The sequence below is a fragment of the Leptosomus discolor genome, chromosome 8 (assembly GCF_034619465.1).
Source record: "Leptosomus discolor isolate bLepDis1 chromosome 8, bLepDis1.hap2, whole genome shotgun sequence".
NCBI classification, from domain to species: Eukaryota; Metazoa; Chordata; class Aves; order Leptosomiformes; family Leptosomidae; genus Leptosomus; species Leptosomus discolor.
The window spans coordinates 60,311,615-60,325,728 of record NC_141398.1 but is presented as its reverse complement, the minus strand read 5'-3'; the positions used below and the strand labels follow the sequence as shown (position 1 = coordinate 60,325,728).

The 14,114-nt window shown below is 54.5% G+C and overlaps 1 protein-coding gene across 1 annotated transcript in view; it reads right to left on the bottom strand.

Annotated features, from left to right (window-relative positions):
* ACSF3 (acyl-CoA synthetase family member 3) overlaps positions 1-14,114 on the bottom strand; it is a 61,367-nt gene that overhangs the window by 43,505 nt on the left and 3,748 nt on the right. The window contains exons 3-4 of the mRNA XM_086468883.1: positions 5,403-5,557; positions 4,795-4,940 (exon numbers count right to left, since the gene is read on the bottom strand). Of these exons, the coding sequence (XP_086325009.1) occupies positions 4,795-4,940; positions 5,403-5,557 (301 nt within the window). The remainder of the gene's footprint in view (positions 1-4,794; positions 4,941-5,402; positions 5,558-14,114) is intronic.

The following is a 14,114-nucleotide window of genomic DNA, read 5'->3' as shown; positions in this document are numbered from 1 at the left end:
TAGCTCAGGTTTATGAGACATCAATACCCTGTATATAAAACATCACAGGAGAAAAGCAGAGATCAAAGCCACACCGTTCTTCCACCAGTTTCAATTTTCAAAGCCAGGGAATCCGACACAGTGTCACGAAGGACTGCTATTAAGCTCCAAGACGGTTCTGCGACCCAGAGCCCCCCAACCTGCAGCCTGCAGCATTCCCACCCCTTGGCTTAGCGCAGGCTCTTCTCGGTGAGCATCTGAAAGCGCAGAAGAAAGGGCAGCTTTGTTCCTGTGACCTCTGGCTGATGGGGGGCTCCAGGCTCAGCAGCAACCAGGAGTCGTGGGCATCTGCTGGCTCAGCAGGTTTCACTCTGCATCTCAACAGCACGAGACGGCTCTCACCGCAAGCTGATGCCCGTGACTTTCATCCCCTGCGAGCGGGGAGAGGGACGTCAGCACAGAGCAATCTGTGGCTCAGGAGGACTGGACAGGCCTGAGCTTCAATCAGTGAGCGTACTCTTTATTTTAAGAGATGATCAATCATTCCCCTGGAGAGCCTCCAGTTGGTGATGCTTTCTAGCCCTGCTGGGATCAGCTCGACATTGGGGAGTCCTTAGAACAGGGTTGTGCAGAACCTGGAGCTCAGCGCTGCCTTCCCCCTGTCGTCCGGTATTTCAAGCAGCATTTTCCCTACCCCGGCTTCATTCTCCTGCCCAAGCCCTGGAGAGCCGCTATCTATGACATCATGATTTTGTTTGCTACATTGGTCAGTTGCCATGGAAATAGATATGTCGTCGTAGCCCAGATTTATGGCATCCCCGCAGGATCGGCTAAGAGCAGATGGGCTATGAGGGAGTGAGATTTTATTGCAGCGAAACTACCCGAACAATTAGCAAATCTGGCAAGAAATAAACAGAAAGCGACGTGGCAGTTCTGTGATGTGTGTCTGCTCAGCTTGAAATTGCCTTCGGCATTCAGGTCAGCCACCACGCAGCCAGGTCCTGCTCGGGCTGCTCTCGTCTCAGGGCCAGACACTGCCAAGAGTCGGAGACGCAGGACTGCAGCAGGGTGAGGAGGGAGAAGCACGTGCCAGGAGAAGTCACCAGCAGAAGCGCCCGGAGGTGCCGTGTGGAGGTATTTCTGTATTTTAAACAGCCTGGTCCCCGCCACGGTAGGCTCCAGGAGGACTCAAAGCGAGTAACGGGTCCTGGAAAACACCCCAAACACTTGCAGGCCAAGCTGGCTGAAGCCACCCCCCTGACTTCTACGGGAACGCTGTGAAAAACGCCTTGTGCAGCCTCCAACCTGCCTGCGAGCCACGGCAAGGGACGGCGGGCAGGCGCCGCAAAGGCCGTCTTGCAGAGCTCGCCGGGGGAGCGGCAACCAGCGCAACGAGCTGCCATGGGCTCTCACAGACTTGCCATCCCTGGAAGCCTTCAAATCAAGACCAGGGAGATGGGTGCCTTCCTGGAAGGTGCTTCTTCCCCGCGTGCAAGCTACTGGCCCCAAGGTGGAAGCGTAACGGACCGACTCACGGGCAGCCGGGCTCAATGATGAGCGCCCACTTCTAGTCTCAGTCTTTGAGAACGAAATGCCAGAGACCAGCACAGCGTTGTCAGGCAAATCTGAAGACACAGAGAAGGCAACGTGTGTCCCACACAGCATTTCAGATCACGGCTGCAAATACAGCTCCAGCGATTTATTTCCTACTCTCCTAAAGTAAAAGCAACATGTAAAATCGGTCCCTCACGGAGAGCTGTTTCCTTATATTCAGTCTGGAAAAGGCTTTCTGGTACTTAGGAAAACTGACAAACTTGGAAATCACACATCTGTAAAGGCTGAAAATGCTCACAACGTCGATTAGAGCTACAACAACCTGAGAGTATTAATAAAATTCGTGCAAAAACAATGACTAGAGCTTCTCAGGCCCACCCGTCGTGTCAGGAGACACGCTGTGCCGACTCCAACAGGTCAGCAGAAGGTTGAGCCTGTTCCCAGAGGAACAGCACCGGAGGTCCTGGCTTCACGGCGACTGCAATCGGGGGTGATCAGAAGGGGGTCGACACTCGGCACCGGCTTCCTTTTGTCCCCAGCCCTAATCCCGAGGGGAAACTGGGGAGAAACCCCTGCTCCTTCCCCTCTCGCTCCCTCCCGGCCCTCTCCCAGTTTGCAGCCTCCTGAATGTTAAGAAATGCTGGCAACACGCCCGCGGTGTCAGCTCAGCCGGCACCAGCCGGGCTGCAGTCAGGAAGGAGTGACACTATTATTCTTTCACCGGTTCGCCTCTGTTTAAAAAAGTTGTCAGCTCTTCCCAGATAAATTTAATTGGCCCTGCGGTCTGTGTCCTTCGGTATCTGGGGACCTTGATGCTGTTATGTGCGGTGGTGTCCTGGGAGAATTGAAACAGGCCAACGATAAGGCACTCAACGATCTCACTGTCAACAATACACGGAGTCCCCGCTGTAGGAGCTATTAGCCGCCTCTGATCTAAACCTCCAATTAAAGTGGTGATTAGGCCCAGTGAGGCATTCTCCATCTATGAATTATTCATCTCCCTTCACAGTAACAGCACCAGGGGGGATTAGAATGAGAGCTGGTGAAAACAGAGGCATTTTAAGCAGGGTTTTAACCATATACAAGCAAACATTTATCTTTCAAATCTTTTCATCTTTTCTTCTTCTGGAAGTTAAAACCCACCCCCGGCCCCTGCCCCTTCAGGAGAGCGGTGCCACGCTGCCAGGGACACCGGTGGCGACACGGGATGGGCAGCACCGAGGCCTCAACCCTTCCCCAGCCACACCGAGCGGGTGGAAGCGGGCGAGGGAAGCCCCAGGACCTCTCCTCAGAGGCTCACGAAGCAGTAGAGGAGGACGTGTGCTGCTTCCACTCCGGGAGAAATCCCCTGGCAAGCGTGAGGATCCCCAGACTTACCCACGGGGTGAAGCCCCACACTTGCGGTGCTCCTTTTCCAAAATAAAGCTAGCAATTGCTTTGGCCAGCGGGCGGGTCTGTGGTCACCGCCGCCCTGTAACACCAGTGCCGGCTGAGGCCTTTCCTCTGGGTGCTTCCCTCCTCATCCTGCCCAGCCTCTCTTTCCCAGCCCACCGTTGCATTTGACTCCCAGTCGACTTTCTCGCGCTGTGCTACCTGGTGACCTTACATCCCAGCCTCTAATGGGGTACTATATCAAAAGCTTTTTCACAGCTCCAGTAAATTATGCCTCAGCTTCACCCATCTGCTTCCCAACTGACACTTCCTGAAATAAATTAATCAAGCCTATTCAATTATAACCTTCTTTCTGTAAGGTCTCTCGCTGATCCACACCTTCGTGAGATACTTCTCTCCCCTCTGGGGGCTGCAGCAAGCCCCTGGACGGTGGCTGGCGTGACAGCCAGCCAGCCTTTATCCCCAGCCCCTCTGCTTGTAGCTGCACGAGATGTCCCCAGCTCCCCCGCAGACCCCGGTACCCTCAGGGACCCTGCCCCAGCTCTGGTCAGGAGCACGGCCACCCAGCTCTGGAGCAGGAGCTGCCCACGCCTGTCTTGCCCATGTCGCTGTCAGTCTTATTTCCTTTCTCCTTTTGCCTCCTGGGATATTTCTAGAGCCTCCACTCATTTCCCTTCCTGAAGATGAATGAGAAGGAAATACATAACCAGGCCGCAGGGACATTGAAGTGATCTCCACACCGTCACCCTGCAGCGCGGGGCTCACAGGCAGCTCGAGCTCGTGCAGGTGGGAATCTTGTCTCCCTGCCTGCTTCCCTCTTCAGCCTGCAGGGATGGGGCTTCTGGACGAGCTGTGGTGGGGGGACGACAGTCACTCTGCCCAAGTAAACCAGAGTCTGTATTTCACGCTGCCCCAGAGCTGTCCTCAGGCTGAGGCGGCACTGCGGGGGGAGCTGTGGCTTCTCCTCGCCCTGCGCGATCCCTGCAGGGGGCACGGCTGCTGCACCCCGTGCGACTGGGGAGCTGTGGGAAGCCACAACGCCCAGGACAGCCCCCCTGGGTAACATCGGTCCCCCAAGACACCGGAGACCACGACGGTGCATATGGTGCCATGCCGGCGCAGACAGCATGCAGGGAGGAGAAGGTGGCATAGTGGTGGGCTGGGTTGCTCGGCAGACAGATGGCCACGTTTTTAACCAAAGGGAGAGTGGGGGCATTTTATATTTTTAATGTTTCAGATCAATTTATTTCTAGGTTACATAAAGTACAGCTACGGAGAGGAGTCGCAAAGTGTATCTAAGAGAAGTGAGGGAAGACAAGGAGAGAACAGAACCAGAGTGTACACCGAGGTGTGACAATTTGTAATCCCTGAAGAGTCAAGAAACTCGCCTAAAATCAGAGTGAGCAGACACCCTATCTTAAATGTTCAGCACCGATCGGTCGGACGTGAACTGCTGCGTGGGGAATCCTCTGCCAACACCACACATGAACACCACTTCCCAGAGCAGGAGCTGAAGATGCAGTCCCACCACAGCCCTTGAACGCGCTCAGACTTTGGAAATAACAAAGCATCAGTATGGGCTCTGCCTCCCGGGCAGAACCAGCCTGGCTGGAGAGGACAGCGCGCGCCACTGCGAGCTCTGCACACACAATCCACCACGGCCGCTGATCCCAGGGAAAGCCACCGGCCACTTCCCACGCACCCATGCCCCCCTCCTGGCTTCCCAACGCCAATTCCCCTACCAGCATCCTTGTTCCTGCCATAGCCCGCTCCCCAGCCATGACAAACGGCGATATGGGACGAGAAACCCCAAGAACACTCCGCAGCCAAACGCCTCCACACAGCATGCACCCTTCTAGAGACTCCTACCTGGGACACGGACTCCATGCAAAGGGTTAGAAAGCGCCATCCCAATCTCAGTCATCCCATACCTCTCCAGCAACGTGTGCCCAGTGATGCTCTTCCACTTCTCCAGGACAGGCACAGGCAGGGCTGCTGAGCCTGACACCATTAACCTGCACGAGGAAACCCCATGTAAAACAGTATCCGAGACCACCTTCGCTCCAGGGAATTTGCAGTCTACCACCGGGTTACAGAAAACCTGCTCCTACCTAAAACCTTACGCCCCAAAAGCCTTTTGACCACTACCAAGGACGTTCCTCACGTAGAGGAGATTCTCTGTGTGATATGGCTCTTTGAGACGGGACAGCCTCCTAAAAGAGACACCGCAGTACAAGCTCGGGTCGCAGGACAAAGTCCTTAGTCTGGTGTTACGCAGGGTGACACACACAATGAGCACGCAGACCCCTTCTGGCTTCACCGTGCAAGAGCGGCTCATAATTAAATAACGTCACCCTGGTTCTTGTCAAAGACACTAAAGCACAACAACCAGCACTGCGAAGAAGTGACGCTGAAAGGAAAACTTCGGCAGGGGCTGCCACCGGCAGCCCTCGCCCAGAGGGACACCGCTCACCCACCTGATGTTCTCCTGGCAAAAGGCACGCACGAAAGCCTGGACTTGTGGTTGAGAGAAATGCTCGTCGTAATACTCGATCAGCTTGGCATAGATAGTGGGCACTGCCATGAAGACACTGATACGGGGAGCCTGGGGGCTCAGGAGCTTCTGCCAAACCTAGAAAGGAAGGGAACATACACGTATAAAAATCCATCTCAGGGTAGAGGGGAGCAGTCGTCAGTGCTGACTCCTCAGCACCTTTGATGAGGTTCACAAGGGAGGGCTCTGCAAACACTTCACAGGGCCGCGAGCCCCACCACTGCTCCCTCCTATGGTGCAAGGGGAAACCGAGGTAAAGGAGTGCAGCAGGCTTGTCCAAAACTAAGCCACCCTAAGCTGGTCACAGACAGTGAAACCTCTGCTATCCAAGGCTTCTGGAGAGTATAAACCACTGGAAGCCTCTTGTGTGCATCACATCCTCATCCAGATCCAGAACAACAGCTCCCAACCTTTGTCATGCTTATTGCCCAAAGCACGACATGCAACTCTCGCATCCCACCCGTGGATCACCCAGCTCCTCTCAACGAGCACAAGATGATGGAAACCGCAGGGTTTAGAACTTGCTCACGAAGACGAAAGCTTGTGGCAGAATCAGTTAATCCCCTTATCACGTACAACTCTTCAGAGGCTACACAAAGCCGTTTCTCAGAGCACAGGGGCCCTTCCTTGGAAAGACACGAAGCCACATCTGAAGAACACGATACCCAGGTAGGAGCCCGCACATCTCGAGCCTTTGAGGGAGAAACGCTCGTAAGGCAGATGGCAGAGGTGGGAAGAGAAAAATCACGCACTGGAACGGGGAGACTCCACTGCGGTGGAAACGGTCACCTCCTGGTGAGCGGGTGCAGAGCGACGTGTCCCACAGCGAGCTCAGATCAGCCACCAGAAAGCGCAGCTCAAACAGCGGCAGGCAGGAGACAGCAGCTAGCCAGGAGGGCCACTACACCAACCTCCCGAGAGGAGCGGTCCCTGCGGGACAGACGTTCTTCAGCTGCGACTCCTGCTGACCTGTGGGAACTACAAACGGGGCCAAATTCCCGGAGCTGGCTCTGCTGAGGGGTGGACTGAAGACTGAGCGACCCCAGCTGCTGCCCTGGCTGAGCAGCCCTACCTGGGAGCAGTTCGCAACGGGTAGGCGCCACAAACATGGCGAGCGGGCCCATTCCTTCCACACCTCGTCACTCTGCCCCCCTAGGTAAGCTCTTCCCAAGACAGGAGCAATCCAAAGGCATCAATAAATAAAAGGCTTCGGTGACGGACGCCCTTTTCCTTTTGCTCCGGTCCCTGCCCCGTTGTTGACAAATGTATTTCCTAACAGCTCCTGACAACGCGCGCCGCCTCTCCCCTCCCTGCCCGTGCACGCTCAGCTGCACACAGGCGCACACGACGGCGAGGAAAAGCAGGAATTGATTGAAGGTGAACAAGTGATTCTCCTTCATGCTGTCACTCTGCCCCCTTCCCCTCCACCCTGCTCGCTCGGGCTCCATTTCATTACTTTCTACTTCGCTGCGCCGGTGCCGCCTCCCCCCCGCGTCTCTCACTCCACTGCTTCAGAACAATCAGCTCCTAAAAAAAAAAAAAAAACAAAAAAACCACCACCACCACGTTGTTATTCTTAATAGAGCAGGACACGGCCAACAAAGGCACCGTGCCACCGAACAGAAGGGACTTCACGCTGCCTTCCAGCCCGGAGATGGTCCTCGATGGAGCGAGACAAAGGCACAAGGTGGAAACCCCCCCGGACACCTCGGGAGCTGGGACATGAGCGCTGCAAGATCCCCGTGGCATCAGGGAAAGCTGAGGAGCAACAGGACTTGCCTGGTCCGACGGGTGACATGCCTGGAGAGGGAACATCATACTCCCTGGCAAAACCACCACCTACCAGCATGATCCCCTAAAACGAGCCAGAATAGGCAAAATTGCGTTTAGATGGATGTAACCCCCACCGTACTCCTCCCAGCCTCTTTCCCCAAAGATCTTTTTCTCTTCAACCCCTCAATATCTTTCCCATTCGAGGCAGGAGGATGGAGAAGGACCTCTCCAAAGCCAGGGGCTGAATGCACAGAGCTGCTCTCCTCAGCCCGGTGCTCCCACTGCCTTGGGCAGGGAGAGACGCGTGACGGCAAGCAGGGATCAGGACCGTGCCGAAAGCACTGAAGGGAGACAGATGCTCGGGGCTGTTCGACCCTTGCTCTGTGCGTTGGGGTTTTTTTTGCCTGCACGAGGCCAGAGCAGCTGCGGGGAGCGCAGGCAGACTTCCAGTCTGGCCACGCAGCAGAGTTATTTTCATACGGATTTGGGAAAAAACCCCCAAAACTGTCACTTCAAAACACAGCAGATCTCTCTTGCACCCCAGAGTCCCTTGTCCTCTCACGCCTGCTCAACTCCTGCCCCAGATAAAATCCTCTCTACCACCACCCCGCCAACAGGAGCAGCTTTTTCCGTGTCAGTCCGACTCGCCCCAGCAACAGCCCCTTTCCTGAAGATAAGCAGTTGCCTTTGGATTTGTGCCACCAGCTGCCGGGGTGATCTGCTGACAGCCAAACATCCCCACCTGCTCTGCTCCTGCTCGGCCAAATCTGGATCCTACCCATGTGTTTGAAGGGTGCTAAGCACCCAGCCGTGGTACAAAGCTGGTGGCCCCAAGCCCTCCGCAGACCCCGAGCCGTCCGGAGGGCTGGTCGCTGCCCAGCCAGCTGTAACAGCTATTTCTGCTTTAGAACTATAACTTCACGCTTTGAGAGACTGGGAAAGTCTCGTTACCTGGGACTAATCAATCAATCCCGGGGCTTGGACAGGCTCGTAGCAAGGGGCCAGCTTTGCCCTTCCAGTGCACGGCACCCTCCGACGCTGTCAGGCTTAGAGCAGCACAATCCATCTCGCCCTCTGTTACCCCACGTGTCACCGTCACCACATCCATTACCCGGGGACAGGCTATTGGCAGCCCATCATTTCATTTTCTTTCGCTCACCTGATGCCCCAGGACTCCGAGTTCTTTTAAAAAGCCACGGATTCTGGAGACAAACACGGCACCGCGTGCCGGGGCTGCCGGGCTCTGCACTGAGCGCCCACCGGACCCAAGGGAAGCAGCAGCCTCCCATGGAATATATTCAGGAGGTGAACCAAGATTCCTTTTAGGATAATCGAGGGCTAGAAACAAAAAGTTTCTAACTGCAAGAAAGAAAGAGTGGGAACAGCTTCGTATCGGCAACAATGGCAGCGAAAGCCCAGGGCAGGCTGAGCCAGCAAAGAAGCGAGAGACGCTCTGTTCCCAAGAGCCTTCCCATCAGCCCGACATTCCTGATTTTCTTCCCCTCCCACTGCACAAAAGCGTATCTGGGCAATTCCACGGGCTGGCCAGTGGGATTTTGCCATCAGTAAAAGGAAAAAAAAAAAAAAAAAAGGAGAAAATTACACCAGTGGGTACAAAACAACAGACCCAGCTGTAAGATTTTTCCCACGTATTTTCTTCCAGCACACAGATGGCACGACGGTGAAGGAGGACAGAGGAACATGCAAGCTGCTCCAAGAGACGGTCCTTCCGTAGACCAACCCTCCCAACCCGCCTCCAGAGCTGCTAAGATCACCCGAAGCGAGAGATGCGAGCACAGAGGAGAAAAGGCAAGAACGTCTTTTGCCTTTACAGAGGCCTCACCTTCAGGGGGAGACGCGCGGTGCCGTAAACGAGACAGAAAACACCAAATCGCCCAATATCTGGGCATCTTCTAAGGCAAGAAACGAAGAGAAGGCGGCAACAACCATTTGTATGCTAAATCTTGCGAGACTTTGCCTGATACAGGGCTCCCAAAACCAGCCAGAAGAGATGCAGGCAAAAATGCCTAAAAGCTGCAAAGGAAGCGAGTATCAGCATGGATTTTCCGCCCCCCCCCCAGACCGCAAACGGGTAACAGACAGCCCGCGCTGCTGTCGACAGACAGAACAGCTCCTCTCTTCTATAAAACGATTGTATCGTTTGCAGCTGCTATTGAATCTTTTTTAAAACCTTTTCCAAAGTCACAATACCCCTAACGCGAGGTTAAATCATCCCTTTACTTCCCTTTTGAGCGGGGAGATGGGTTCGCGCCTCGCATCGATCGCTGCCGTGCGGGGAGCGCCGCCGGCGAGGAGAAGGGCTGCCGGCCGTCCTCGGAGCGTCGCCGAGAGCGCCCGGCAGCACCGCGGCTGCAGCCGAGCCCGCTCCTCGCTGGGCGAGACCCCGGGCCCAGCGCCGAGGACGGGACGGTCCCGTAGCGCCGCGGAAGCGCCGAAGGGATGGCAGGGCCCCGCGCCTACGTCCGACGGTGGTTTGTTGCTACCGGAGGGGCACGACGCGGGACGGGAGAGCATCAAGGGGAGCTCTGCTCCCTCCGAAGGGCTCGTGAGTGAGACGCAGGGAGAGAAACAGTCTTCTCTTCAAAGGGAAACGGGGCCCTTGGTGGCTCCGTCTCATGTTTGTTATAACCCCAAACTGTTTGTGCTCTGCGTGACTCTGGTTTTAATCATTTATTCATCAGTGAGGTTTGACAGCCCCGCCGCATTCCAGGCTGAAGCTTTTAAACCCTTCCTATGCTGTAGGCATACTGAAAGGAGCAAGTGCTTTCCCTGGGACCTGGTAATCTAAGTAAATATGACAGGCTCTGGTTCCATTTTTTATATTTCCCCACACACATCAAAAGGCATTACTCCGTAACAGATGCTGAGGACAGACGGCAGATCTGGGGAGACGGGAAGAAAAACTCTAACTTTTTAAAGCCAGGTCTGTGAGAAGTGATCAAACATAATCCATTCACTAGTGACCTGCTCCTCCCTCCACCGACTCCTCTTTGAGTCTGAAATAAAATTACGCCTCTGAAGCCTCCCATTAACAGATGAAAAGACAATCGCCTCTCTCCAGCTGAAACTGGGTGGGAGATGCAGTCCCCAGCACGCTACGAGCGGCCTCTTCGCCGTGCTTGGTTATTGGAGATCAGGCTCCTCTGCTCGGGTTTGCTTTTCTTTCAAAAATAAACTAAAAGAGCCGCCCAGAGTGATGTCTGCAGAAGCGACAGATCCAGGGGAGAGGCTTGCCGCGGCGCACGCTTCTCCTTCCCGGAGGCAACCGTGGCTGCCAAGCCGCAGATCCCCCAGCGAAGGTACAGAGCATCAGCGCCCACCCTCAGCCCAGCTCGCACAGACAACAGCAGCAGCGAGGACAGACAGACGTAGCACGGGCTGGTGGTCCTGGCCAGGAAGCCAGGGGTGTAACCACATGGTGCAGCAGCCACCCTGGAGCAACACCTCACACACACACACACACAACCTCGACGAGCATCAGGTCTGCGACACCCTCCCACCACGGGGAAAACGCTGCCACGGGTGACAGCACGTCAGGGGGATTAGTCCCAAATCGCGCACTAGCTTTGGGCACGCAGCACTCCCACCAGGACAAACGCCTAGAAAGAAGCGTCCAAATAAAATTAGCGATTTTGATGGCTTTGCCTGTGACATTGTAAAACCGGGTACGACTTTTTTTCGAGGGCTTGATCCTCGGAGGCACCTTAAGTCAGACACGCAGTAAGGCTGGCACCGAAACAACAGCTCCTTTCGGAACTTTAGGGCAATAAATCTGCATCTCGGCATATTTATCGCGGAAGAGGTTGCAGGGCGCAGGCAGCGTTGTCATTCTGCAGGCAGCACACCACAGCTCGAAACCTGCCCAGCAGAGCCGAGCGGGCAGCGCACGCCACAACTAGGTCACACGGAGCTGAGATTTCTCCAAGCTTCCCCCATCACTCCTCAGAGCAAGTTTTTTCCCTTCATGTTCTCGAATACTTTTATTCCCTACTCCGCACTTAAGACTGAAAGACCTCCTGGGATCTGATCTCACATTTATCAATGCGAAGAGCTGACAGGGAGCCTTTTGCTATTAAAACATCTTCCCCTCAAGGCGAGATCAGAGGTGGTCGTAGGGAAAGACAAGCTGTTCCCATTGTTCAGACTCAGAGTGGATCCACTTGGGCCAAAAGCCTCGGCAGGGGATCCTGCAAAGCAGACACTGACCTCTTGCCTTGCTCCAAAAGGCTCCTGTCCACAGGGGGCCCGGCCCAGCCAGGTCCCAGTGCGGAACGGGGCCACCAACAGGCAACTGCCAGGGCAAGAACACCGGCACGGAGGACACCCGGCTTCCCCCGGGTCTGTCTCGCCAGGCTCGCTGACATTTCCATCGAGTGACAGTCACACCACCAGGTGTGCTCAGCCTCAGCAGCCGTCACGGGATCGATGCAGGGAAGGGAGATGGAGAGGGAGTCGCTGGGGAACAGAGGCTCTAGTGTCTGCTTGGTGCAAACCCTGAAGCCTCCGAAAAGCACTTGCTCACAGGCTTTCTCTGACGCCCAGTTAAGGAGCAGGCTCACCTGGCGCTCCTTCCTTAAGCAGAGGCATTAATCTCTTCTCCTCTGGCCAGCAGCTTGCACAAAACCTGTGCCAATCCAGCACCTTTCAAATTTCTACCCTGGCATAAGAAAAAAAGGCAGGCATTCCAAACCAGCTCAGAAGCAGCTGAGATGTTGGCTGCCTGCAGACAGGAACAGCGCAGCTGGAGAAGTGAAACTCAGCTGGGAAGGAAGCTACGACGGGAGGATGGTATAGGGATGCTGAGGCTGCAGCTTGCTCTGGCGCCAAAGGAGGTTTCTGCCCTCCCAGTTCTCACCCTCGGATAAAAAAACCCCAACAGCAACATCAGAGCCACCCTTGCCCCACGCAGCTGCTGGGAGGAGCACCCTTTCAGGCTCACTGCTGTTTTCCTGCCCGCTCCGAGTCCGCACGCAACGTGTGTCCCCCCCCCCCCGCAGGCAGCGCCGTCCCTCCCCAGCACCAGCGGCCCAGGCAGGAGCCCCGGGTTCCGCTCCCACGGTCTGCAGGCAGCGGCCCGAGGAGGGCTCCCCGTGGAGACACGCTGCTCCCCGAGGAGCACACGCACCAGAGGACTCGGCACATCATGTACGAGTGGACTGTAAGGCTGGAAATTAAGGGTCCATTTATAAACCCTTTATTAATAAATGATTAATAGACACAGCCGTATTTTTTAATAACTTACAATAAAAAGATGCTACGGAAAGCTTAAGCAAGGCAGTCTTAACAGATGGTGCTATAAAGTGAATTATAACATGTACAGTAGCTAGTGCAAAGTAATGGATGTCCTCATTTAATAAAAAGAATCTGATTTTATGCAGCAACTTTCACGCTTGAGGCATCTCAATACACTCTAATGAGCCCTCGTGGCCTCAGCAATAGCTCGCACGCAGCCACGGACATCAGATGCTGTTTTAGTAAGGGAGTGGATGTCGGTCAGGACATGGGGGTTACTCCACAGTCTTGATTTTTAACCTTTCCTTGGACAGCTACCAAAAGCAGACAGAAGGGGCTGAAAGACGCCACCTCCTAACACTGCACTGCAGGGAACAACAAGCAAGCCTTGGTCTGGGGCTTGAAACGTCTTCTAACTAAGAAAAAAAAAAAAAAAGCATTATTCCCACCACCGAAACCAGACTGGCATCTGTATCCATGACTATAAGGCATGCCGCAAATTATGTAATTTAATAAACACTGTAATAATAAAGTATTTATTTTGTATAATGAAGTGTTAGTGATTAGAAACCAAACACACATTGGGCATGCTGCTGTGGTTTCTCTTGAACCCTTGCCAGTATCACTCAAGGCTAAATATGTCTGCAGCAGGTTGAGAGTAAGTTCCTAGCCTTGTTTTGATCAGCCTGTCAAGTGTTTTAGCTGCCATTCGAGTTTCTTTATATCACACTATAATTGGCTGCTTTCTCAAGGTGCAGCAAAGGGAAGGAGAAGGAAAAAAAAAAAAAAAAAAAAGAAAGCACACAGCAAAACTCAGGCTCCTTCTGCAAAATCCTCCACTGAAACTGCGCTGCTTTTCTGAAAGCTGATTTCGGTAGCAAAGGGCATTTTGTAAACAGCTGGTGAAAATAGACTGGAACTGAAAGGCAGCTTGCATTAAACTCCACAAGAAAGCCTTATTTACCCTCATGCGCTTTCTTTGTAGTGTCGATCAAACCACTTCCAGCTCCCAGGGGAGGCCCTCGGAAAAATAAAGGGAATAAAAAAAAAATAAAATAAAATACAAATAAAAGAAATAGAAAAGCAAATGACGTCCTTCAGAGCCCAGCCGCACCTGAGAGCCCTCGGCGCGGCGCTCGCTGCGGCAGGCACGCTTGCCACGCCGACCTCCCTGCCCAAGTTCAACCGCCGGGGTCAAGCGGCCGCCTCCAGCGCTGTCCCCGCTTGCCCTTGGTTGTCACGTCTAGGGGAGAGCTTTGATCAGAGCAGGCAGGCGGGGTGTCCCGCTCCCCCGCACCTGAACCCATCCTTCAACGTCAGCTCATTGATTTGCAGATGTCGGGAGAGAGCAGAGGGGAAAAAAAAAAAAAAAAAAAAACCAACAAACCAACCCGCAAGGGTATAAGGGACAATCAATCACCGGTGGCACAGGACGTGGAGAAACGCGCCCTCCAGAGGGCTTGGCTTTGCTTCCAGCCTGCCAGCACGCTCTTCTGCCACCTCACCAGCACCGGGCACGCTCCGAGCCCCAGCTTTGGTGGGGCACACGTCCCTGCCGCACCCTAAAGATGGGGGGAAGATCATTTGGCCGCGACCATGGAGGAGAGAG